Source organism: Octopus sinensis, linkage group LG10 (genome assembly GCF_006345805.1).
Source record: "Octopus sinensis linkage group LG10, ASM634580v1, whole genome shotgun sequence".
Taxonomy (NCBI): domain Eukaryota; kingdom Metazoa; phylum Mollusca; class Cephalopoda; order Octopoda; family Octopodidae; genus Octopus; species Octopus sinensis.
In genome coordinates this window covers 25,318,655-25,342,855 of record NC_043006.1, presented here as the reverse complement: position 1 = coordinate 25,342,855, position 24,201 = coordinate 25,318,655, and the positions used below count along the sequence as shown (strand labels likewise).

At 35.7% G+C, this 24,201-nt stretch overlaps 1 protein-coding gene and 1 pseudogene across 8 annotated transcripts in view; both read right to left on the bottom strand.

The window, feature by feature from the left end:
- LOC115216317 (partitioning defective 3 homolog) overlaps window positions 1–22,123 on the bottom strand; it is a 143,094-nt gene extending 120,971 nt beyond the window's left edge. Inside the window, exons 1-2 of one of the 8 annotated variants that reach the window (XM_036506395.1) lie at window positions 21,745–22,123; window positions 19,544–19,977 (exon numbers count right to left, since the gene is read on the bottom strand). In XM_036506395.1, coding sequence (XP_036362288.1) covers window positions 19,544–19,663 — 120 coding nt within the window. In that variant the 5' untranslated portion in view covers window positions 19,664–19,977; window positions 21,745–22,123. Of the gene's footprint in view, window positions 1–19,543; window positions 19,978–20,604; window positions 20,907–21,744 lie in introns of those variants that run through there. The other 7 variants (XM_036506393.1, XM_036506391.1, XM_029785526.2 and 4 more) reach the window with 7 other exon arrangements.
- Window positions 17,848–17,943, bottom strand: LOC115216865 (annotated as a pseudogene).
- Window positions 22,124–24,201: the final 2,078 nt, after the last annotated feature.

Here is a 24,201-nt window from a genome sequence, read left to right as displayed (position 1 = left end):
AAGATACATGGCTACCTCAGTAGGAGAGAGGGGGAGCAGATGGAGGAAAGAGGAAGGGGAGAGCAAATGAAAAAGAGAGGAAGGGAAAAGGGAGAGGGGAAGAGAAGGGAAGAGAGGAGATCAAGGAGGGGAGAGAGGAGGAGACAAAGGAATGGAGAGAGGAAAAGAGAGAGGGTTAAAGCTATTAAACACAAACACCAATTTGAGACAGAAAAAGAATAAGCCCATTAATGGGATTTTAATCATATATCTATAGGAATATGAAATAAAATGTCCAATATCAGCTTAACAAGCTAGAGGATTGTAAAGAGATAAAGTCAATCATATAGTCATACAATATAAAAAAAACTTATCTACAATATGTGACAATCCATAAAGTATAAAAATGCATGAGTGTAATCTTATAATCAGGGTAGTTAATAATAAAATCAGAAGTGAACATCAATCAACTCAAATCCTTTTATGGAATTAAAAACAAATACAAAATGGAGACAGCAACAACACATTGGTAAGCTTTGCCAATAGGGATGAAAGTGAAATATTTTCCTTCAACAACATTGTCATAGTCACTATAACCATTCTACTCCCCAACCCATGTCAAATTTTACTGTTCTATTTATAGACTGATCATGCTAGTCTTGTACTTCTTAATCATTTAATTGCCCACATTATCACAGCAGTATCTCCAACTCCAAGTCTGAACACATTTCAATTTTTGACATATTCACTTCTAAACTCAGCAACTGTTAATCACAGTATTTGATCAATCACAATAATCCTTTTCACCAACATGTCCAAACTACTTTATTCTTGCTTGCAGTCATCCAAACATTAGAAATATTCTTAGTCCTAAATTTTTCTTTCTATCACTTCATCACTGTCATTGTCCCAATTTCTATATGCTAGTATGCATTACCAATCTTTTCAGTTCTCCATCCATCTGTGAGGCCAAACATCCTAAAATTTAACCGCACCCTTTCTTTCCATGACTTCCTCAATCTTCTGCAACAGATATGTTTTGCAGTCTCGTTTACTTGTTTCAGTCATTTGACTGCGGCCATGCTGGAGCACCGCCTTAAGTCTGCACACATTACTTTTTCAACTACCAGATGTCATCCATATCGTACATGTCTGGATCAACATACCCATCAGTCCTGCAGGAATTGGCAGATGCTTTTAATGTTCAACTGTTCTCCTAATGCTATCCCTATATTGCTCTTAATGCAAATATGACCATCTTTAGTCTCGACTCTTCTAAGCAAGTTTTATACAGTCTGTCTTTTGCTTAACTTCAACTATTTCTTGTTCTGTCTACTATTCTTTTATTTAAGTCATCTCCAGCTAGGAAATTAAAACTATTACATCCAGGTAGCCATCTAATTGAGTCATTAAATTTGTTTCATAGGCAAAAAAAATCCGATATTACTTCTAATTCCTATAAAGGATGACAAGCAGTCTGAATATGGTTCAACCATCACCAGTATCATTATTATTTCTAATTTAGGTACAAAGCCAGTAATTTTGAGGAGAGGGTGTTAGTCTCCAATATTTAACCTATACTTTATTTTATGGATCCTGCAAGAATGAAAGGCAAAGTTGACTCTGACAGGAATTCAGCTCAGAACGTAAATAGAAGAAATGCAGAAAGGTTTTTTGTTTGATGCTCCAACAATTCTACCAGCTCATCATTATAATCATTAATATTAATCATTTTAATGTGTTTTTCTAGGATAGCATGAATAGATCAACTTGTAAAAGGTTATAAACTGTTCAGAACAATGCTTCTAGCTCATGAAAATAGGTTTCACTTTTGTCTTAGTAATATCATAGATGTTTGGCTTTAAAAAAAAATTTTTTAAACTACAATGTCTTTCATTTGTAGAGTTTGAAAGTTTGCTTGCAGTCCTTTGTGTTTCCTTGATATTTGTGGTGGTGACTGGCTTCATGGTCTTGAATGAAGACTATCTCATCCACTGCAGGAAAATTTCAAAAAAATCATTATTCATGCCAGTGATGAGAATTCTGGTATATGGAGACACCTACGATTGAAAGATTGTTGAGAAATCGAGAGTGATATCATCTGCTTTAAAAATAATCTATGTTAGAAATCACAGCAAGAAGAAACAGCATTGGTAATAAAGCTTAATTCTGAAACACCACCAAAGTAACAGAATTCAGTTGAGAAAGAATACCTTCATTACTTACTATGGTGAAGTTTAGTGGTGTGTATATGTGTGTGTGAGAGAGAGAGAGGGGGGGGGGAGGGGGAAGAGAGGGAGAGAGAGAAAGAGACCATATGTAAGTAACTTTGCCAGGAAATTTTCATGCCAGATACTGATAACCTGGCTAATTATATTGCTTTTGCCTAACTTTCCATGAGAAAAACATTATTCATGTCCAGCGTAAAATAAGCTGGACATCTTAGGTAGATCTGGCTCAAAAGAAACTAAATAGAAAAAAAAGGATTAAGAGGACAAACAAGGAAGTTGTTTACAACAGTCTCCATCACCTTTGAGATGTAAGTTAACTGATTATCTCTCATTTACTCATTTACTTGTTTCAGTCATTTGACTATGGCCATGCTGGAGCACCACCTTTAATCGAGGAAATCGACCCCAGGACTTATTCTTTGTAAGCCTAGTACTTATTCTATCAGTCTCTTTTGCCGAACCGCTAAGTGATGGCGATGTTAACACTCACAAGGCTTTGGTCAACCGAGGCTGACACTTGCCCAAGGTGCCACGCAGTGGGACTGAACCCGGAACCATGTGGTTCGTAAGCAAGCTACTTACCACACAGCCACTCCTACGCCTGATGGATAAAAGATATTGATGGGATAAAAGACATTATTTTTCATTACAATCAAATAGTCAGGTTTTCATGAAATAGGACAAATATTCAGAGTGACAGGGGCAAACTGGAGTGTTTCTTGAAGATAGGAGCAAGAGGCAAATTTGGAAGTACAGTTAAAAGATAAAATTAGAAGGTAACCACCATGCTGGGATGAAAGATTTGGAGTTTTCATATAAAGTGGCAAGCTGGTAGAATCATTAGCATGCCAGACAAAATGCTGAGAGGCATTTTTTCTGTCTCTATGTTCTGAGTTCAAATCTTACCAAGGCTGAATTTGCCTTTCATACTTTCAAGGTCGATAAAATAAGTAGCAGTTGAGCACTGGTGTCAGTGTAATCAACTAGCCCCTCCCACAAAATTTCAGGCCTTGGGGATATAATAGAAAGCATTGTTTATACAGCATATCTGTAATACAGCCATATTCTGAAAAACTCAACCTGAATAAATAATAGTTGATATCTAACACACTTGTCTCCACTCCATCTCAAGATGACATCAAATTTGAATTTGATCCTGAATTAATAACCCACATAGTACTGCTGCAGAGCATCACGCAAACCACTAATGAAAAGCACCTTTCTGGTTGCCATATTTTCTAAACTTCTTTTACCATAACTACAACACTTACAGCAACACTAATCATATCACAAAGATAACCAAGCTAACTTCAGCAAAGCCATCTGAATAGTCCTTAATTTTAAAGTTCTATCTGTTCATAGTCTCAAACCACTTCCAGACAACTAATGCACCTAAGATTCAGTTCTCTCACTTAAAAAAGAAATTGATCCTCATCAACTACATAATTCAATTTCTAAATCAAATCCTTCTATGATTCAATTAACAATTAAACTGCAATCAACTTTTCTACTACAAAAGTAGCTTCCACATAAATTATATAGTTTCCATTAAGAAGCAGAAAAGAGAAAAGTAAAAGTTACAATACACATGCATATCAAGAAGTAATATTTTCAAAACATTATTTAATGTTTGCCTCAAGAATACTTAATATGAAAAATATTTTCATTTTTTTTTTAAGTAAAATGTCCCTAGTGGAAGAGAATATGTATGTGTAATTTTTATGTGATCTAATTTTTATTCTAGAAATAAGTAGCATATTGGTTAGTGATTCAAATAGTGAACTACTGCAAATCTGTTGCTCAAACCTCCACACTAGAAAACAACACAAAAAGATAATGGAGAAAACAGAAAGAAAGTAAAACATGGCAAGATCAAATAATTGAAATTCAATAATATTAGAATAACTAATAATAAAAGGCAATGATAAAAATAGAGTGTTTTGGTACATGAGAAAGGAATAGGCAGGTATTCAAGATATATAAAGAATACAGCAAAACTTGTATCAAGAAATATTTCCCATTTTAGCTAGAAACTGCTTTAAATGTTATCACATAAATATATTTTCATGAGGAAGCAGTAGGCAAATTCTTATTCAAGGGATATGTTTTGTATATTGAGAGTTAACTGATAATCTCAACAGTCTGACAGTAAATGACTTTTTAGGGAAGGAGAGAAGCTGCTAAAAATAAGTAGTATAGCACATGTGTCAAGAACATTGTTCTAATTTGGAGTGTATCTAGATTTCTAACAAAATGAGGTGCATACAATATGGTGTACAATTAAAAGCTTAAATAGTTTTGAGTGAGTTATGCAATTAAAATGTTACTACAATAGACATAGAAATAGTATAATTGGACAATAACATTTTATTAGTGGATAATTTCTCTGAAAAAAAAAAGAGGAAATCAAGAAAACTAGCAAAACTGGTGCTATAAACAAATACCAAATAGTTGGTTGGCTGATCCATAAAATACAAAAGCAACAAAGAAAAAAGATCATCCTGAAATGTTCGTAAATTTTTTACAACAACCAATGATGAAAATTTCCAGTTAAAGTTTCAGTAAATATAAGCGCTTAAAAATATATCTTTTGATAATTTAAGAAACTAAAAATTTCTTTTAACCATTTAGGAGTATAATTTAGGATTTCTCCATCACCCTTGATTGTAAAATTTTACTTGCACACATTATGCAACACTATAGGCATGGAAGTTCCCATGGCACAGCTTACAACTGGAAATTCTTATGGGGCAGCCTAATGAAAACTACAGACCAAATCTGTGGCTAGAACAAAGTTTCATCCAGATCTTGAGTGACATGGTGGTGGAATAGTGAAGTAGACAAATTGTTGGACCAGGTAATGAAAGTTACAGCAAAGTCATACTTCAACTCATTAGGAAAAAGAGTTAACCTAGATGCGATGCAGTTTGGTATTATACCAGGGAGAAGCACTACTGATGCTACCTTCCTAGTAAGCATTTAGCCAAAAGTAAACTGCTGTATTTGGCATTTATCAACATAGAGAAAACCTTTGATGGGGTCCTCAACTCTCTCATCTGGTTGCTATGGAAGCTAGGGATGAATGGCTAGAGAGAGCTGTCCAAGCCATGTTAGAGGGATGCTGTCAGTAAGGTGAAAGTCAGCAATGAGTACCGCAATGAATTTAGTGTGCGGGTAGTTCACCAAGGATTAGTTTTCAGCCCCCTTTTGTTTATTATAGTCTTCTAGGAATTTAAAACTGGTTGTCCATCAGAGCTCCTCTGTGCTGATGACCTTGTTTTTTTGTAAAAGATAACCTCATTAAATATCATATGGGTTTACATAATTCTTTTATATGTACAAACCTATGTGCAAGTTAATGAAATGGTTCCACTACCAATTGAAATGATCTTTAATACATAACTTTAATTACATAAGTTATGCAATACCATCATCTTCATTCCTTCATCTGTTTACTATTATATTCTATGATAAAAGTACCAACTGCTAAATTGGTGAGTTTCTTCAGATTAATGACTTGTATAGAGTGCCCTGTGGATTAAATAATAAGAATTCTGATTTTCCTCTCGAGATATTATGTTAGCCAGGATTTTCGCTTGGGGAGGTGACTGAAGTATTTGTTTGAATTTCGTTAATACCTACTTTCTCTAAACAAAACAAAACACAAAGCAAGCAAGCATGCATACATAAATCATCATCATCATCATCATTTAACATCTGTTGTCCATGCTGGCATGGGTTGGACAGTTTGACCAGGGCTGGCAAGCTGGAAGGCTGAACCAGAATCCAGTTTGATTTGGCATGGTTTCTACGGCTGGATACCCTTTCTAATAACAACCACTCTGAGAGTGTAATGGGTGCTTTTATGTACCATCAGCACGGGTACCATTTGCATGACACCAATATCTGCTACTGTTGTGATTTTACTTGGCTTGATGGGTCTTCTCAAGCATAACTTTAATACCAAATAGACAAATAGATCAGCCTCACTACAATGTTTCATTAAGAGACTCTATTATGACATAACATCATATGCTCAGTTAGGCAAGACATGCAACATTCATAACATTATACAATACATCAGAATACAATAACCTCCCAAACCATTAGGAAAGCATATGTAAGTCAATATTTGATATGTTGTTAGACTGGCAAGTTCAGCAACACTTGAAGTAGGAATATCAACAGTTCAATATAGTAGTGGGGAGGAAAGTCAACCAATCAGAAATTGTAGGTAGTGTAGTTAAGCCGTCAAAGAAAGATTGGTACCCAAATTGGAAACATCAAGCAAGAAGATTGGTGGCAGATAAATTATAATTGAATAAAAAAGCAAATAAAAAATACTGAAGAGAAACTGAATGGCACAATTTATCTTCATCTGTCTTTAAATCTATCAACTTCACCTGGAATTAGAGATTGGCAGCAAGAATTCATTATCACAGATAGTGCAAAATTCCTACTTCAAGTGTTGCTGAACTTGAAGTGGAGCATTTCTGAGGCCTCAGAAATAATTGGTAAATGCAATCATAAAGCGATGATATACTAAATTACATTGTATTGTGTTGTGTGGTTGCTCTAATTGCTGAGTCACTATCAGAACTAGAGGAGAAGTTTCAAGTGTGGAAACAAGGATTAGAATCAAAGGACCTTAGAGTCAACCTAGCTAAAACCAAAATCCTAATAAGTAGGAAGGCAGGCAAACCACAAATCCCTTCAGGTAGATGGCCCTGCTCGATCTGTAGAAAAGGCGTAGGTAGAAACTCTATAAGATGTACCCAGTGTAAGCTATGGACACATAAGAGGTGCAGTAATATCAAAGGAAGGCTAACTGGGAAGATAGTTTTTATATATGGCAGATGCTTGGGAGCAATGAACACTGAAAATGTGCAGAGAACAACTTCTGCCACATTCCAGGGAGAAAAACTAGAAGTAGTTGATACTTTCCGTTACCTGGGTGACCAAGTCAGCAGCGGGGGAGTGTGCACTGAAAGTGTAGCTGCTAGAATAAGAATAGCCTGGCCCTTGTGCCGGTGGCACATAAAAGCACCCACTACACTCTCAGAGTGGTAGGCGTTAGGAAGGGCATCCAGCTGTAGAAACTCTGCCAGATCAGATTGGAGTCTGGTGCAAAGAAAATTATGGCTAGATAGGTAGTTATGAAGTAAAGTTACCAAACCCACCAGATTATAACAATATTACCATACTCATTATAGATAATTTGATAATGTGAATAAAATAAGTCAATTAAGAGAACTTAAATTATTATATATATATTTATTCAGTTATTTACTTGTTTCTGTCATTTGATTGCAGCCATGCTGGAGCACCGCCTTTTAGTCAAACAAATCAACCCTAGGACTCATTCTTTGTAAGCCTAGTACTTACTCTATCAGTTTCTTTTGCCAAACTGCTAAATTACACCGACGTAAACACACCATCAGTTGTCAAGCAATGGTGGGGGGGACAAGCACAGACACACACGCATATATACATATACGACGGGCTTCTTTCAATTTCCGTCTACCAAATCCACTAACTAGGCTTTGGTTGGCCCGAGGCTATAGTAGAAGACACTTGCCAAAGGTGCCACACAGTGGAACTGAACCTGGAACTATGTGACATAAAACACATAATTTGACATAAAAACACTTAGATTTAACATTAGTAAATAAATACATAATTAAAAAAAAAAGGTGTCAGAGTGACAATGCATACCCTGTGCACAGATAAGTTTTTGCCTAAATTATAGTGCGACTTGCAATGCATTGCTTACCCATGTTTTTTAATTGAACTGAATTATTATTTGTTTTTTTAAAGTATCACCGTTATGGGTACTTATACTCCAGTGAAACTAAGAAATCAACTTGTAAATAAATGAAACCATCAGATCTATTGCTGTACATGCACACACACTCACACATAGTCGCATATCTATGTATGTATATATGTACCTACATGTGTCCATGCACATAGGTACACCATAATCTAAATATATGCAGATGAGGGTTGATTCATATGAAAAAGAAGTGAACAAAATTAAATACTTATAGAAAATATTGCATAGAATGTAAGTGTTTCCAACATGTACTATATGAACCAAATGTACTATAGTTTGTTGTAAGATATAAATAATATATCTTGCTTATCGAGAAATTTGTAAGTTCAATTAAATTTTTTTATTTTTAAAGTATCATCATTATAAGTATTTATACTCTCTTCTACTAGTTTTAGTCATTTGACTGTGGCCATGCTGGAGCACTACCTTTAGTCGAGCAAATCGACCCCAGGACTTACTCTTTGTAAGCCCAGTACTTATTCTATCGTTCTCTTTTGCTGAACCACTAAGTTACAGGGACATTAACACACCAGCATCAGTTGTTAAGTGATGTTGAGGGGACAAACACAGACACACAAACATATACACACACATACATATATACGACAGGCTTCTTTCAGTTTCCATCTACCAAATCCACTCACAAGGCTTTGGTCGGCCCGAGGCTATAGTAGAAGACACTTGCCCAAGGTGCCACACAGTGGGACTGAACCTGGAACCATGTGGTTGGTAAGCAAGCTACTTACCACATAGCCACTCCTACTCTGATGAAATTAAGAAATCAATTCGTAAATAAACAAAACCCTCAAACTGATCACTGCACACACACACAGTCGCATAATCTATGTATGTAGTTATGTATATTTGAAGATAATCAAACTAAATTTTCATAATTTTGAGCCACTCACCCAATGAGTATTTCTGCCAAATTTGGTGAAAATCCATTCAGCCGTTTTCCTGTAATTTTGCAAACACACTGACAAACAGACCAAAACAAGTGATTACAATACCTTGCTTTTGCTTACACACGAAGGGTAATAAAAATGTCAAATTAGGAAAAGTGGCAGGAATAGAGTTAAAATAATAAGTTCTAACTAGGAAACATTATTTGAAGTTTGAGACAAATTCTATTACTCTTTACTCTTTTACTTGTTTCAGTCATTTGACTGCGGCCATGCTGGAGCACCGCCTTTAGTCGAGCAACTTAACCCTGGGACTTATTCTTTGTAAGCCCAGTACTTATTCTATAGGTCTCTTTTGCCGAACCACTAAGTGACGGCGACGTAAACACACCAGCATCAGTTGTCAAGCAATGCTAGGGGGACAAACACAGATACACAAACATACACACACACACACATATATATATATATATATATATACACACACACATATATATGACGGGCTTCTTTCAGTTTCCGTCTACCAAATCCACTCACAAGGCTTTGGTCAGCCCGAGGCTATAATAGAAGACACTTGCCCAAGAAGCCACGCAGCGGGACTGAAATTGGAACCATGTGGTTGGTAAGCAAGCTACTTACCACACAGCCACTCCTGCGCCGATTAATTTCATTTGTTTTATAAAATTACTGCATTATTAAGTTATACCACCTATTTTATATTGTTCAAATGATATGTTATGTTTGGTTAAAATCAAAGTAAATCAACTATTAGTAGTAAGTTTTATAGGCATAAACTTAATTAGGGCAGGTATGCCATTAACAGACTGTGAGAAGGTTACAGTATAGGTTTAAAATATAAGACAGAAAGTGGACATTTAATTCATAATTCGTTATATTTATTAATAATTAGCTTAAAAGTCACACTCTGTGCAAACTTTTAAGCTAGCTCCTGCAGAAGGCTAATTGGGCCTGCAGTCCAAAACTAAAGAGAGCAATAATAATAAAGCATTTATTCGTATCCTACCTATTACTTTAAAATCAATTTAAATGAAAAACTTGTAACTTCACAAATTTTTGGAGTTCTTTTAAAATTTGAATAGGTGTGTGTGTGTACTGTGACTGTGTTTGTCCCCCACCACTGCTTGATAACAGGTGTTGCCATGTTTATGTTTACATAACTTTAGCAGTTTGGTAAAAGAGGCCAATAAAAAAGTACCAGGCATAAAAACGAAAGAACTGGTGTTGATTTCTTCAAGGTGGTGCCCCAGTGAAGCAGCAGTCTGATGACTGAAAACGATAAAAGAACCACCAAATTCCTTAGTAAAACTTAAAGCTAAGGGAAGTAACTCTTGTACCTCTCAGTTGCTTTACTTGCCAGAAATAGCAACCCAAAAGCTTTTAAATCAGATCCCTAATGCTCGATGTTCAAGAACCAAATGAAGGGCAGATTTTCAATTCTGGGATCATCCTGATTCCAAAAAGGTATAATATGTCTATGTAGAGCAAATGTAGACAGATATATTATAGTCCCAGACAGACAGAATTTCGCTTTTAGTAATATAGATATTATTTGAACATTTTCAGATTTCTATTCAGTACAACAGAAATTTCAATCATAACAATGGTTCATGAGGATTAGCATATTGAATAATACACCATGATAAACAATAATCAATATTGTCTCCTTTAAATCCCCAGATTTTTACAGTGACAGACGTTGATTTGATTGTATCTCTCCTCCAAAATATGTGGAGGTAATATCTTCTTGGTTTAAAATTTCAAGTCATAGTACCTATGTAAATGAAAGTTTGTAGATTCATTTACGTTACACTGATATACAATATTTTTAATTAAGCATTTGTCAAGCAGGCACTCGATTTTTTTTCTTACACTTGCACAAGTTAGTTAACTTGGGAAGGGGAATCAGGCAGGATATAGAGTCAGTGGGGGTGAGTGAAATGTGTAATTTTTTAAAAGTAAGTTTTTTTCCTCCATTACTTAGCCCGTATATAATGCTTTTACACGGTTAGTTGAAGGGGAGGGCAAAGAGCAAAAGAAAAAAAGAGAGAAAAAGAGGATAAGGCAAAGAGTGAGAGTGCTGTGTCTATAAAATTGTGCATAAAGTATATAAAGTGTATATATAAAGTGCATTAAATAATCATCGGATTCCAATTTTCTTCACTTGTGAATGAGTAGCAAATGAGTGAATATCTTTCCATACAGACACAACACAGACTATACTTTCAGGTTTTTTGGGTAAAGTTTTCAGAAATAGCCCAATAAGTTTGCCATTAATTCCATGAAATATTCACAGGTCCCACTAGTTATTATTATAAAGCGAGCTGGCGGAATCATTTGCACTCCGGGGACAATCCTTAGTAGCATTTTGTCCATCTTTATAGTCTGAGTTCAAATTCCACTGAGAGTGACTTTGCCTTTCATCCTTTCAGAGTTGATGAAAGAACTACCAGTTGAGCACACTGGGGTTGATGTAATCAACCCCCCCCCCCACCAACTTACTGGCTTTGTGTCAAAATTTGAAACCATGAGGCATGACTAGTAGAGTAAGGTCTAACAGAGTGTGTTTGGGTTATACTCATGCCCGAATCAATGCTATTATTAGTAAGGAAGTGTTTATTAATTTTACTATGATCAATAGTAGTGATATTATTGGCTAAATTCGGTGTAGTAGAAAAAGAGATCTTAATAGGATGCGTTTTAAAGATTCTTCTATAATTACAAGAAGGAAGAAGATGACATTCTAAAGGACTAAAAAATTTCTTCCCTAGTTGCATTTATTGCACCAGGAGAGTTATGCCACAAAACTTCATTTTTATGTAACCAATGTTTAAAAACTTGGTGTTGAGTATGATTGTCATTTTTATTATTATTATTATTATTTAGGTGACAAGCTAGTAGAATCATTAGCACACTAGACAAAATGCTAATCTTTATGTTCAGAGTACAAATTCAACAGAGATTAACTTTTGCCTTCCATTCTTTAACCCTTTTGTTACTGTATTTATTTTGAAATGCTCCGTGTTTCTTTCAATTACTTTAAATATAACAAAGAATTTAGTAAAATGACTTAGTTATCATTAAGCTAGTGTTAGGAATATAAATTGTGACTCAGGTTTGGTGGAAGATTTTAATTGAAAACTTATGAAAACAAGACATTTGTACTCCGAGCCCCAGCCGGTTTCAGCCGGGTTGGTAACGAAAGGGTTAAGGCACCAGACAAAATGCTTAGTGGCACTTCTGTCTTTATGTTCAGAGTACAAATTCGACAGAGATTAACTTTTGCTTTCCATTCTTAAGGATTGATAAAATAAGTATCAGTGAAGTACTGGGATCAATGCAATCAATTTTCAGGCCTTGTGCCTATAGTAGAAAGGATTATTATTATACTCTCTCTTTACTCTCTTACTTGTTTCAGTCATTTGACTGCAGCCATGCTGGAGCACCGCCTTTAGTCAAGCAAATCAACCCCGGGACTTATTCGTTGTAAGCCCAGTACTTATTCTATCGGTCTCTTTTGCCAAACCGCTAAGTGACGGGGACATAAACACACCAGCATCGGTTGTCAAGCAATGCTAGGGGGACAAACACAGACACACATTATTGTTTATGGCTTGCAAGGGCTGCACAAGCCATACACAAAGATGCAGTAAGCAAAGTGAGTGTCAACGATGACTTCAATGATGAATTTAACATAAAGGTAGGAGCTCCTCATGGTTTAGTCCTTAGTCTTCTTTTCACCATAGTTCTATAGGACATCACAGAGTTTAAGACTGGCTGTCCATAAGAACTATATGTTGATGATGAAGTTCTCAAAGTTGAATCTGTAGTGGAATTGGAGGGGAAATACCAAGAATGGAAGCTAAGTCTAGAATCAAGAGACTTCAATGTAAACTTAGAAAAGGCAAAGGTTTTAGGAAGTAGGAAAGAGAACAGGACCCTGGCATCTTCTGCTTGACATGCAGACACAGAGTAAGGATAATCTCCTTATGCTGCATCCAATATAATCTATAGATGCACAAAAGGTATAATGCAATTGCAGACAGAATAAAAGTAAGCTTTATGTGTAACATGCACTGGAGCAGTATGTGCAAGCACACTAGAAATAGATTCTTTTATGACTCACTAGAAGTAGCTGATAGCTTTCATTACCTAGGAGATGCAATTAATACGAGAAGTGGTTGCTCTGAAAATATAGTAGCCAGGTTAACAACAGGTTGGAGTAAGTTCAGGGAGCTACAGTTGTTGTGAGCAACAAAAGTGTTTTCCTTCAAGGCAAGACTGTATGACAATCGTGTTAGAATTGTGATACTTCAAGATGAGCTAGCAGCAGTATGTAGCTAAAAGTAAACAAGAGAAAACCTTCAATGGGGTCCCTCCAATGTGATCTGATGGTGACTGAGGAAGTTTGTGGTCAAATTGCTTGTAAGAGTTTTATGTGTTAACAGAGGTGCTGTCCGCAAGGTGAGAATTAGTACTGAGTATAGAAGGTAGAGATTCATCATGGCTCAGTTCTTTATCCCTTCCTATTCATCATAGTTCTCCAGGCTATAACAGAAGTTAAGACTAGATGATCATGGGAACTCCTACAAGCTTATGTTCATATAGCTGCATCAGTAAAATTAGAAGAGAAATTCTTTGTGTGAAAGCAGAACTTGGAGTCAAGAGGCTTCAAAGTTAACTTGGCAAAGACTAGAAGTTTAGTAAGTAGGAAAATAATAGAGAGGACTAATTCCAAGAAGGAAATGGTCTTGTTTGATATACAGAAAAGGAGTACATAGAAATTCCATGCAGTGTACCCAGTGCAGACTATAGACACACAAGGGATCTTTTCCTTTTGAACGGCACTTTGTAACATAATTTCTAGGTAACTAAAAAGTTTTAAACTTCATATACTGGTAGAATGTGTTTATAAAACATCAAATTACCGAAATGCTCGAAATTTCAGATGAAATATCTTACAAACTATAGAATTTTCTCAATAAAGCCAAGAGAAGATGTTTTATAAACACATTCTACCAGTATACGAAGTTTAAAACTTTTTAGTTACCTAGAAATTATATTACAAACTGCCGTTCAAAAGGAAAAGATCCCACACAAGAGGTGCAGAACTGAAGAAGTCCTTCCCATCACAGTGAAGCTGAGGTTCTGGAAGTATAATGTGTACGTAAACAACTGGGCTCCTTGCCCAATTTCTCCCTGTTAAGTTTTCCCAACCCCTTCATTTCGTTATCACTCTTCTACTGCAGAACTACACATTTCATCCCTTTCCGTGTTTACCAGTTATCTAACCCTCTTCATGAATCACTTTATTTTGATGCCCATTCCTCATTCTTAACATTGTATTTTCAATTGGTCACCCTTTCTGTACCCCTGGTTATCTTTCCTCATCTTCTGAATCACTTTCTATGACACTTATACCACATTCTTAACACTATCTCATATCTACCATCAACCACTTCCACCATTATTCACCATTCAGTACATTCACCCTTATGTACCTCCGACCCTTTCTATCCCTATCACTATGTCTCTCTCATTCTTTCCCCTCACTCTTGCAATTTTTACTCATCCACCAGTACCTGCAATCTCCTTATCTCTCGCCCATCCACCCATTTACTGTATTGTTATTATTTGTTTCTTTACTACCCACAAGGGGCTAAACACAGAGGGGAAAACAAGGACAGACAAACAGATTAAGTTGATTACATCGACTCCAGTGCGTAACTGGTACTTAATTTATCGACCCCGAAAGGATGAAAGGCAAAGTCGACCTCGGCAGAATTTGAACTCAGAACGTAACAGCAGACGAAATACGGCTACGCATTTCGCCTGGCGTGCTAACGATTCTGCCAGCTCACCGCCTCGCTCCTTTCTACCTTTTCCATACTACTTCTATTGATATCCATCCCTCATTCTTATCACCTTCCCATCAACAACCTCTCCCTTCCAACCTTATTCTCCATTCACCACATTCACCCTTACCCAATCTATAATCATTTCTTTCCCTTGCACACACACACACATACATGCATGCAACCATCATCCAGCTATTCTTGATCTTCTGTCCCCACATTCCCTTCTATTCATGTTCATGTACCTTAAACGGTACACTCTGACACCTCATCACCATCATCTTGCTTTCCAGCACAACCCTAATTACTCTCACCTACCCTTGTATAATGTAGGGTAGGCTCTGCAACAAGAAACCTGTTACTGTCCATTCTCTCATACTTTAGCCTCTCAATACGGAGCATAAAATCACTTCCCTCTCTACAATATCTCACTCAACCAAGAAGTTCCATAGCAACTTCACGAGTTCTGATGCCATGAAAGTATCTGTGTAAAATGGCTGGTGTTAAGAAGAGCATCCAACTGTAGAAACCATGCCAGAATGAACATTGTAGCATGAAGCAGTCCTCTCATTGAATACATGCCATCCAGCATATGCCTGCTCGGAAGATAGACATTAAATGATGACACATTGATCACCTCCCTGGGTCACCAAATTATCTCTCGTTCTCTACCATCTTACAATCCCTATTCACTATACCCATCTCTCCACACATCATTTCTTCTCACATTCTTCCTCTATTTACTGTATCATTATTATGATTCTGCTGCTTTTCAACTCATCCTTTCTTTCTATACTATCAACCGGCTTCTCTCCTCTAACTCCCCCAACTTAAGTATCACTAGTTAACCTCTAGCCAGCATTCCTTACATTCACTCCTCAACCTTAATAAATGTCACATACTCTTTCCAACTGTCTCCATCTATCATCCCTCAGCACTTGTTCTTTATTATATTTACTCTCACTCATTCCCCATTTCCAACCGCGTCCCCACCCCACTGATACTTTGCAACCTCTACCCACCCACACTCCTGTTCTCCTGTCTCTACTTCTTATCACCTGTCTTCAGTGTCTACCCAAACACCTCATCACCACAATTTTTATCTCTTTCCAGCTCCACCCTGGCCATTCCAAAATTTCCTGCTATAATGTGAGTAGCCCTGTAGCTCCTCTACAGCAAGAAACCTGTTCATCTCTGTCCCCTTTCTCTCACACTTTAACCTTCATCTCCTAATATAAAGCTGCCTCCCTCTCTACTGTAGCCCTATTCAGTCAAAATCTTGCAAAATTACTTAAGTCATGCAAGCTGAATGGCAACCTCACTAGTGCTGACACCTAGTAAATGAGAATATGATGCAGGCCTCTGACCTGTTGGATCCTATCAAACTGCCCAACCTATGCCAGCATAGAACATGGATGTTAAATGATTGAATGATAATGAATTGATACAGTCAATTATATCAACAATGTTTGATGAAATCTGAAAGGAAGAAATTCAAAGTATCTTGACAAAATTTCAATTCAGAAATGCAAGGCAGATAAACAAGATGCAATAAAGAAACTATTTTGTTCCTGTGTTGTTCATAACCTATTGCACACCAAGACTTTTGCAAGATATCTAAAGTGCAAACTGCATAGGGCTGCTGAACATAAGATAAGGGGTCACTATTTGTCAAGAATACAGTAGTAACTGTTAGCTGAAATTTTAAAATAACTAACTGTTCAGTACTTTTGATTCTGTTAAATGTTTATAATATCTATAGCCGTGATTAAATTGAAACTTAGAAGGAACTTAATAAGATTACTAAAGTAGAATATTAACATGTAACACACACAACAAATGATAGTCTTATGTAGATGCTCCCTGTAATCATCTGAGAACATACAAAGAATTTGTTTTCAAGCAAAGCTGGACGGCATATCTGAGCCCATCCCCTTCCAAACAAGAAATCTGAATTTAACAATGTTAATGAATATTTGTCATATTTGTCAGCCTTGACTGGCTTCTGTGCCAGTGGCACGTTAAAAGCACCAACCGATCGTGGCCGCTGCCAGACTCCCCTGGCACCTGTGCCGGTGGCACGTAAAAAGCACCCACTACACTCGCGGAGTGGCTGGCATTAGGAAGGGCATCCAGCTGTAGAAACACTGCCAGATCAGACTGGAGCCTGGTGCAGCCCCTGGCTTCCCAGACCCCAGTCGAACCGTCCAACCCGTGCTAGCACGGAAAACGGACGTTAAACGATTATGATAGTTTTGATTTGTACCTATTGATAGTATTTACTTGTAACTAGGCAGACTGGGTGGTTTGTGATGTGTCCTAGTCTAGGACACAGTCCAATGATAGCAATTAAATCCAAATTATAGCTTCTTAGGCTGGCAGTCTGACAACCTATCAACTCAACCATTTCTCTAGAATTTGATTCTTGCTAAACTTTTACTTAAAAAAGTCAAACATTAAATAGGTGCAGACAAAGTTATGGGGTTAGAAAGTTCACCTCACAACCATGCAGTTTGGGAATTTGTTCCACTTGGGCGAGTGCCTTTTATTATAGACCTGGATAAATCAATGCCTCATAAGTGAGTTTCATGTGTGTGTATTAGAGTGTGCATGTCTGAGGTGAATCTGATATTTCAGTTTTGTTTGTCATTCTTTGAGCAAAGTGGTGATATGATGTTTACAATCCCCATTGACATTATGATTGATTGCTCTGTGCTTTCAAAGACATTTGGAACAAAAAAATTCTTTACTTGAAAAACAAGGAACGGTTGGTGATGAAGAGCATCCAGTTGTCCAATCCTGTCTCAAGTAAATCCCTATACAAACCCATGAAAAAACGAACAAATGAGATTAAAGAGATTGGTTTTGTCAGAGGTGCCACCGACATCATCGTCTAATCATTATCATCATCACTTAATGTCCATTTTTCATGCTGGCATGGGTTGGACAGTTCGATAGGATCTAAACAAGCTGCAGGGCTGCATCGAGCTCCAGGGTCAGCTTTGGCATGGTTTCAAATGCCAACAACAAATAAAGAATGTTTCACAAATGTACATGTCATCTTTGTGCAGGGGCCAGGATAATCTGTGTATTAATCCAATTTTAATATATGTGGATTGCAATGTGAAGAAATTTACTTTAATATATTTTGTATAGTAAGACATTATACTCCAAGAAAACTGGTGATGTTCCGCATCATTAAAAAATATACAAATATTTCAAACAATAGAACAAGAATTATATAATTTCTAACAATGTGTTTTTGTTTTTTATATGTTTTACTGAAATATCTAACAAAATTAATTATAGAATACTGAATCAAGTATTGGTATGATTGATTAAATGTATATTGAAATATTATATCTGGACCCCCAAAGAGTTACCAGAATGAAATTGTAAAACAATGAGACAAGGCAAAGAAAAACTTTTCTGTATGAATCCCATGGAAAAATGGATGCTAACTTGAAAATAATTATGTTAATAATTATAAACCCATTTGAACTCTGTATTTCTTGCTTAAAATACCTTAATTCAATCAAAGATAAGTATATAATTTCTTGATATTTCTCAAAAGAAATCTTTAAAAAAATTTTTTAAATAAATAATATTGGTAATCATTACATTTTAAAATCACATTGACAGACAATTAGATAATTGTACATGTAATTTTAATCATGAATTAATAAACTTCTTAAAATGTTGCAAAACCTTAAAAATCATTTTTTTCAAATCCAAACTAATACTGAATGAAGAAGATTCTAAGACAACTTCTCTAATATTAATGCTGGTATTGTTGTCACAATAACTTACCCTACTCATTCCATTAGAGTAGTTGGTAACAGGAAGAAAACATTTTCTAACAGCTATGAAAACTTCACTTTCATAAGAAAGTAATTCCTTTAAAATGTTACATATGCAATGTATTGTTATTTGCTTTATGTACCTATGTTTACTCCCTTGAAGATGTAGTTTTAATTGATTTGATGCCTTACTTTTCAAAGATTAATGAATAAGGCCATTCCTTAACTGAATAGCACTTTTGGAATTATGACAATGAGACACTGATATACATATTACTTAAGATAATTTACATCAGGGGTTCTCAACCATTTTTATCTATGGACCCCTTTGATCACTATTTTATTCTGGTGGACCCTCATAGCCATTTGATTTTTAAAAACTAGTTTTATAGATACTTCTTCCAAAATTCCTATTTCGTTTTCAGTACACTGACATGTGTAGGTTGAACTATGTAAAACCTTAGAGAAAGAAACCTGACTGTTTCTTGCAATACATTCTAAGCAAAATATTTTCAGGGGCTCCTTAAAATACAATCGTGGATCCTCCAATTTACATTTGTTGTGTGGACGACCCTCGGACTCACAGGGGGCTATATGGACCCCGGTTGAGAACCATATTTACATAATGATTGATATGACATAATTAAATCAATCTTCGAAATTTCAAAAAATAATGTATACTAAATTTGATTGAAATATGTCTATAAGAATATTAACAACTACTTAATGACTTTAAAATGTTATAATCTTTTTTAATTTGATCAAATGATTTAACAAAAAGTAATACACATATTTAATCATACAGACACAAATTAAACAAATATTACCATATCTGAATCAATTTGACAAGGGAAAGCAGTCTCCAAAGGTTGAATGATTTTTTTTTTAAATAGAAAGAAAAAAACTAAATTCTTTGTCTTACCTTTCCAGTGGCTTTTTTGTATCTAATCACAGCTTTTTCAATAAGTTCTTTCACTGGTAAATAGCCATCCCCACATGGGACTATCACTTTGACATTGTCAAAACACACGGTGACTTTCATCTGGTCATATTAAACAGCTGCTGCACTTATTTCAGCTCTTTGAAAAATCTTAAAAGTTTGTTAAAAATATCCAATTCGAATTCCAACTCAAAGAAAACATCCCGAGGATCTTCGCGTTAACTTCCTCATAGTATTTATTTTTTGTATATCAAGTTCCTGATAGATTTATACCTTCTTCATTCCACAGCTGACAATAGCAGAATCACCAACAAAAAGTTACGAGTTGATGTTCAAGTTGCGAAAGAAATAGTTGGGGGGTCGTCCCTTTTAACAAGCAACACCAAGTTTGGTCAATGACAACTCCAGCACAGAACCTAAGAGGAATAAACAAAAAAAATATTGCTAAAAGTAACTCTTAACAAAGATTTTAAAATAGAACAGAAATAAAATGAATAATTAATTTAAAATTTTGTACCAATTTATTTTAATTCTGAAATACTTATTGAAATGTTTCAAAGGTTTTATTAAAAGAATGAAGAAAATGTTAAATACTTTTGTTAAACATCTTCAGTAAGTAACTAAAGTCATTACTAAAATCAAAAATTCAACTATGATAGATACATTTATTACAATCGCAGATTAGAGTCGTGACTGGTCAACATTTTGAAAAATGTCAATTATGAAACAACTTTTAACAGCTTTAATTGAAATGCTTCTAAATATACAGGAAGAGAATCATTCTTTTTTTATTTATTTTTAGGGCCTCTATAATCTATTGGTTCAAACATAAAATCAAAATTATGTCGAAAAGAAATATTTTTCCACCCCTTCGAGACACATAAAAAGTAGGAGTTTAGAATTGCAGATATATTTCGGGACAGAGGGGGGGGAGGTCGAAGTTTAATCTTCATGTCTTTCCCTAGAGTTTCAGAAATATGTATATGAAATTATTTCAGCGGAAGTTGAAACCCGATCTTGAATTCAGATCGTCATGGACTTACCTTAGACACATAAGAATCACTAAAGTAGAACACTATATTTTAATGACAGTATTTCGTTATGCAACCCATAATAACTATATTTTAAGCGATAAGTAAAAATGTCATAACAATCCGTGTTAAGTAAAAAATCTGGGCTGGCATAGATTATTCACTCCCTCCCAGGCTAATCATTCAAAAGAGGGATTATTTCTGATAACTATAATAATAATAATAATAATAATACTGAGTCAATTTGTAAATGTTTAGATTTCTTTTGCAAGAATGTCATTATAATATATATCAGTGGGGAAAAATAGTAAAAATAAAGAAACGGGAATACATTTGTACTGTAAAAAAGTACGACAGGATTATGGAAGTTATTATAGCGAATTTGCATCGATAGTCAGAAAACTGAAGTAAAATAAGGAAGAAAAGTAAATAACATTTATGAATTTCAGAATATCTATATACATGTGTGTCTGTGTTACGTAGGCGAAAAGAGATAGCTATTAAGGGGAGAGCTAAAATCTGTTTTTGCTTCTTTTTTATAAAATACGGGTAGAGAAAGAGGGCGGGTATGAAAGACAGCAGCTTAGGCTATGCCTACAACACAATCATAACAAAGTTTACCCACTTTTCTCCTCTTCAGACTGTTATCTCTGTGCTATAGCTTGATACATTTAGTGGACTTGTAATATTCTTCAGAGAAAAAGAGGAGTATTGAAGGGGGAAGGGGTCTATTTTGGTCGTTTTTAACTTGTTTGATGTCGGTTACGATGGGAGTCTCTCGTTTCTAAATTTGTTTTGCAATAACTAAGAGAGTACTCACAAGAGTGGAATGAAACAGAGTAGAGTCGCTTATTGTGGAGAAATAAATTCATGAAGAGTTAGGGCAGCTCAACTTTCCAAGACATTGACTAAACAACAATAACAAGGGGGATATTTTAACTGTTTGTTTTGTTTCATTTTGTCCAGTTTAAGATACAACCTTCATATTGTAAACTAAGCTTGAAACGTGACAATCGTATAGAATTTTGTAATTTACCGAGATTTTCTATCTTTCCTCAAAAAAATGTTATGGATATATATATATGTGTGTGTGTGTGTGTGTGTATGAATGTATGTTTCGTGAGTTGAGAAACAAAAAAGTTTGTCAATTACCCTGTTTAAAAACACATACAGTTCGGCCTTACATTAAACTTTGCCTCCGTGCTTATTAATCATAAAGTAAGAATAATATAAACCGATGAATGTAAGCCATTCAAATATTTCTTCTTTGATTTAGTGGTCGCTGTGAATTGAAACATCACGCAGCCGAGTATGGAGACTGGGTGACAGTAACAATGATCATAAAGTTTAACCGTGTTAACCCACAAGCTGGCCTCGTTTGCGTAGAGAAATGAAGAAAGCAGTGGAGTAGCAGCAGGGAGGAGGAATGACCGAGTAAGCGACGAAGAAAGGGGAGCAGATAATTAAAATAAATATATGAAGGATAGGAGCTACTATTATGTGTTAAGTATATGTCGATGGGACAGGTGTATCTAAGAAACATAGAAAACAGAATGTGTGAGGGTGTTGTTCTGCACTGGTAAAGTAAATAAGAGAAAACGAAATGGTCTAATCCTGACACTACTACTCAAGTCACTGTTAAAACATTACAGACAATCCGAATGACACAGATCGAGTTGTGTAATTTACACTTCAACATCTATAATAACTACTAGTAATACCTGCTATACAACTTGTAATACTACCAATATTAACAACTAGTTTCATGGCGAGCCAACGTTAGACATTCTACTTGATTGTTCATCTTACTAGAAGTCGGAGTCAAATCTTGCTCAGATCGCAAGTTACTTTAAAAAAAGGACACGTTGAAAATTGGAAATAGAATGGATGACCACGATTGGAATGCCTGTTTGACTGAGACAGACGTCGGGCTAAGCAGTGACAATAACAACCGAAATACTATCATCACGACAACAGTTTTTATAGCTCGTTTATTTATGTATTTCCTCCCTTTAGTCTTGAAAACTTTTAACATCGAAATCATTTACTCTTTTGTTAATGAAATTTCTACTTGCTTCTCGGGTTTCACTAAATAGTTTTATTATTTTTATATTTTACAGATTCGAAAACATTAAGCCGTTGTCAACAAAGTATAATAATAATAATAATAATAATAATTGTGTACAGTGCTCAGGTGCACTACAACTCATCTAAAGTGTATATATAATCAGGTGTAGTTTCGGCCTGTATAGTTGATATTCATTGAGAACAAAAGCTGCTGCTCTGTACAGCGGATAAAAGCCTGTTGAAAGACTCAGTCGTGTCAAAATACTAAATAAAAAGTTAATTCCAAATAAAATGATGTTTTAGTGTGTACGTATGTTTCAATTTTATACAGAGAAATATGCTTCAAATATTTGAAAGCAAATTTTCTGTTTGGTTTTCCATAAATAGATGCTTTTAATATATTATTTCTTACAATTAAACACAGGACTGTGATTTATGATCGTAGGTTTGTATGTATATGTATTTTTTTCTCTTTATAGTTGATTTTTGACTGCCCCCACCTGCTCTCAAATTAGTTAGTGAAGGAAAGTATCTAGTTGTGTTCATTGTCTTTAAATCTTAAGGTCTTGTGGCAGGGCCATAAGGGCTAAATGAAACAGGGCAGAGTTATGCTCCCTCGTTCTATCTCTGGTAACACTGCGAATCTTCCTCATTTTCCCCAGTCACGCCCGTGGACAGTTTGACTTGTCAACTGGCACAGCCAGCGACGACTGCTAGCTTGCTTCGCCTTTGACAATTTATGCTACTGCATTATGTAGCAGGCACATTTCTTACTCTCTTCTGTTTCAGTATCAATCACATAAGATGTAACCACATTTGTACAACTTTTTATTTATTCACATCAACCTTTGTATGAACACTGTTATAAAAACTTATTGTTTAACTTTGATTTGACGTTGTTTGTCACACCAGTACACGCACCTTAACACAAACAAGAACAGAGAATTCATGTTTACTTTTCACTAAAATGTTGACACCCCCCCCCCCCGGCATAAGAATATTCATATGGAATATTCTCTCACCTAAAAAAAACTGTGTAGAGTCGACATGTGCCTGATTCTTCTTCCACGCTGGTTCTACGGCATCTTAGTGCTGACCATCATCCAACATTTTCTTCCCCAGATGCAACATGCAGCATTCTTCTTTTCCCATTCTTAGCAGTGATGTCCATCTCTGCTTTGCTCAGGTGGAAGCTTACATCGCGGCAAGCAATATTCAGTCAAGCCTGCAGCAACTAAACATTCAGCTCAGCGCCATTTCTGTTGCCTTAACCACTCAATGCAAGGATGTAATAACTGACACACCACACGATGCAACTTATGCATCCATAAAGTGCGAAGTCCTTTACAGGGCATCTCTATTGGCTAAGCACTGTTTCCAGACCCTGGTACACGATGAACATTTGAGTGACAGACAACCCACGGAATTGCTTTATCGTATTTGCAACCTCCCTTGAAGACAGCTCGCTTCTAAAACAGCTATTCTTCTTGCACCTACCCTCACATGTTCAGGCAATTTTGGAGCCCATGATTGAAGGAAGTT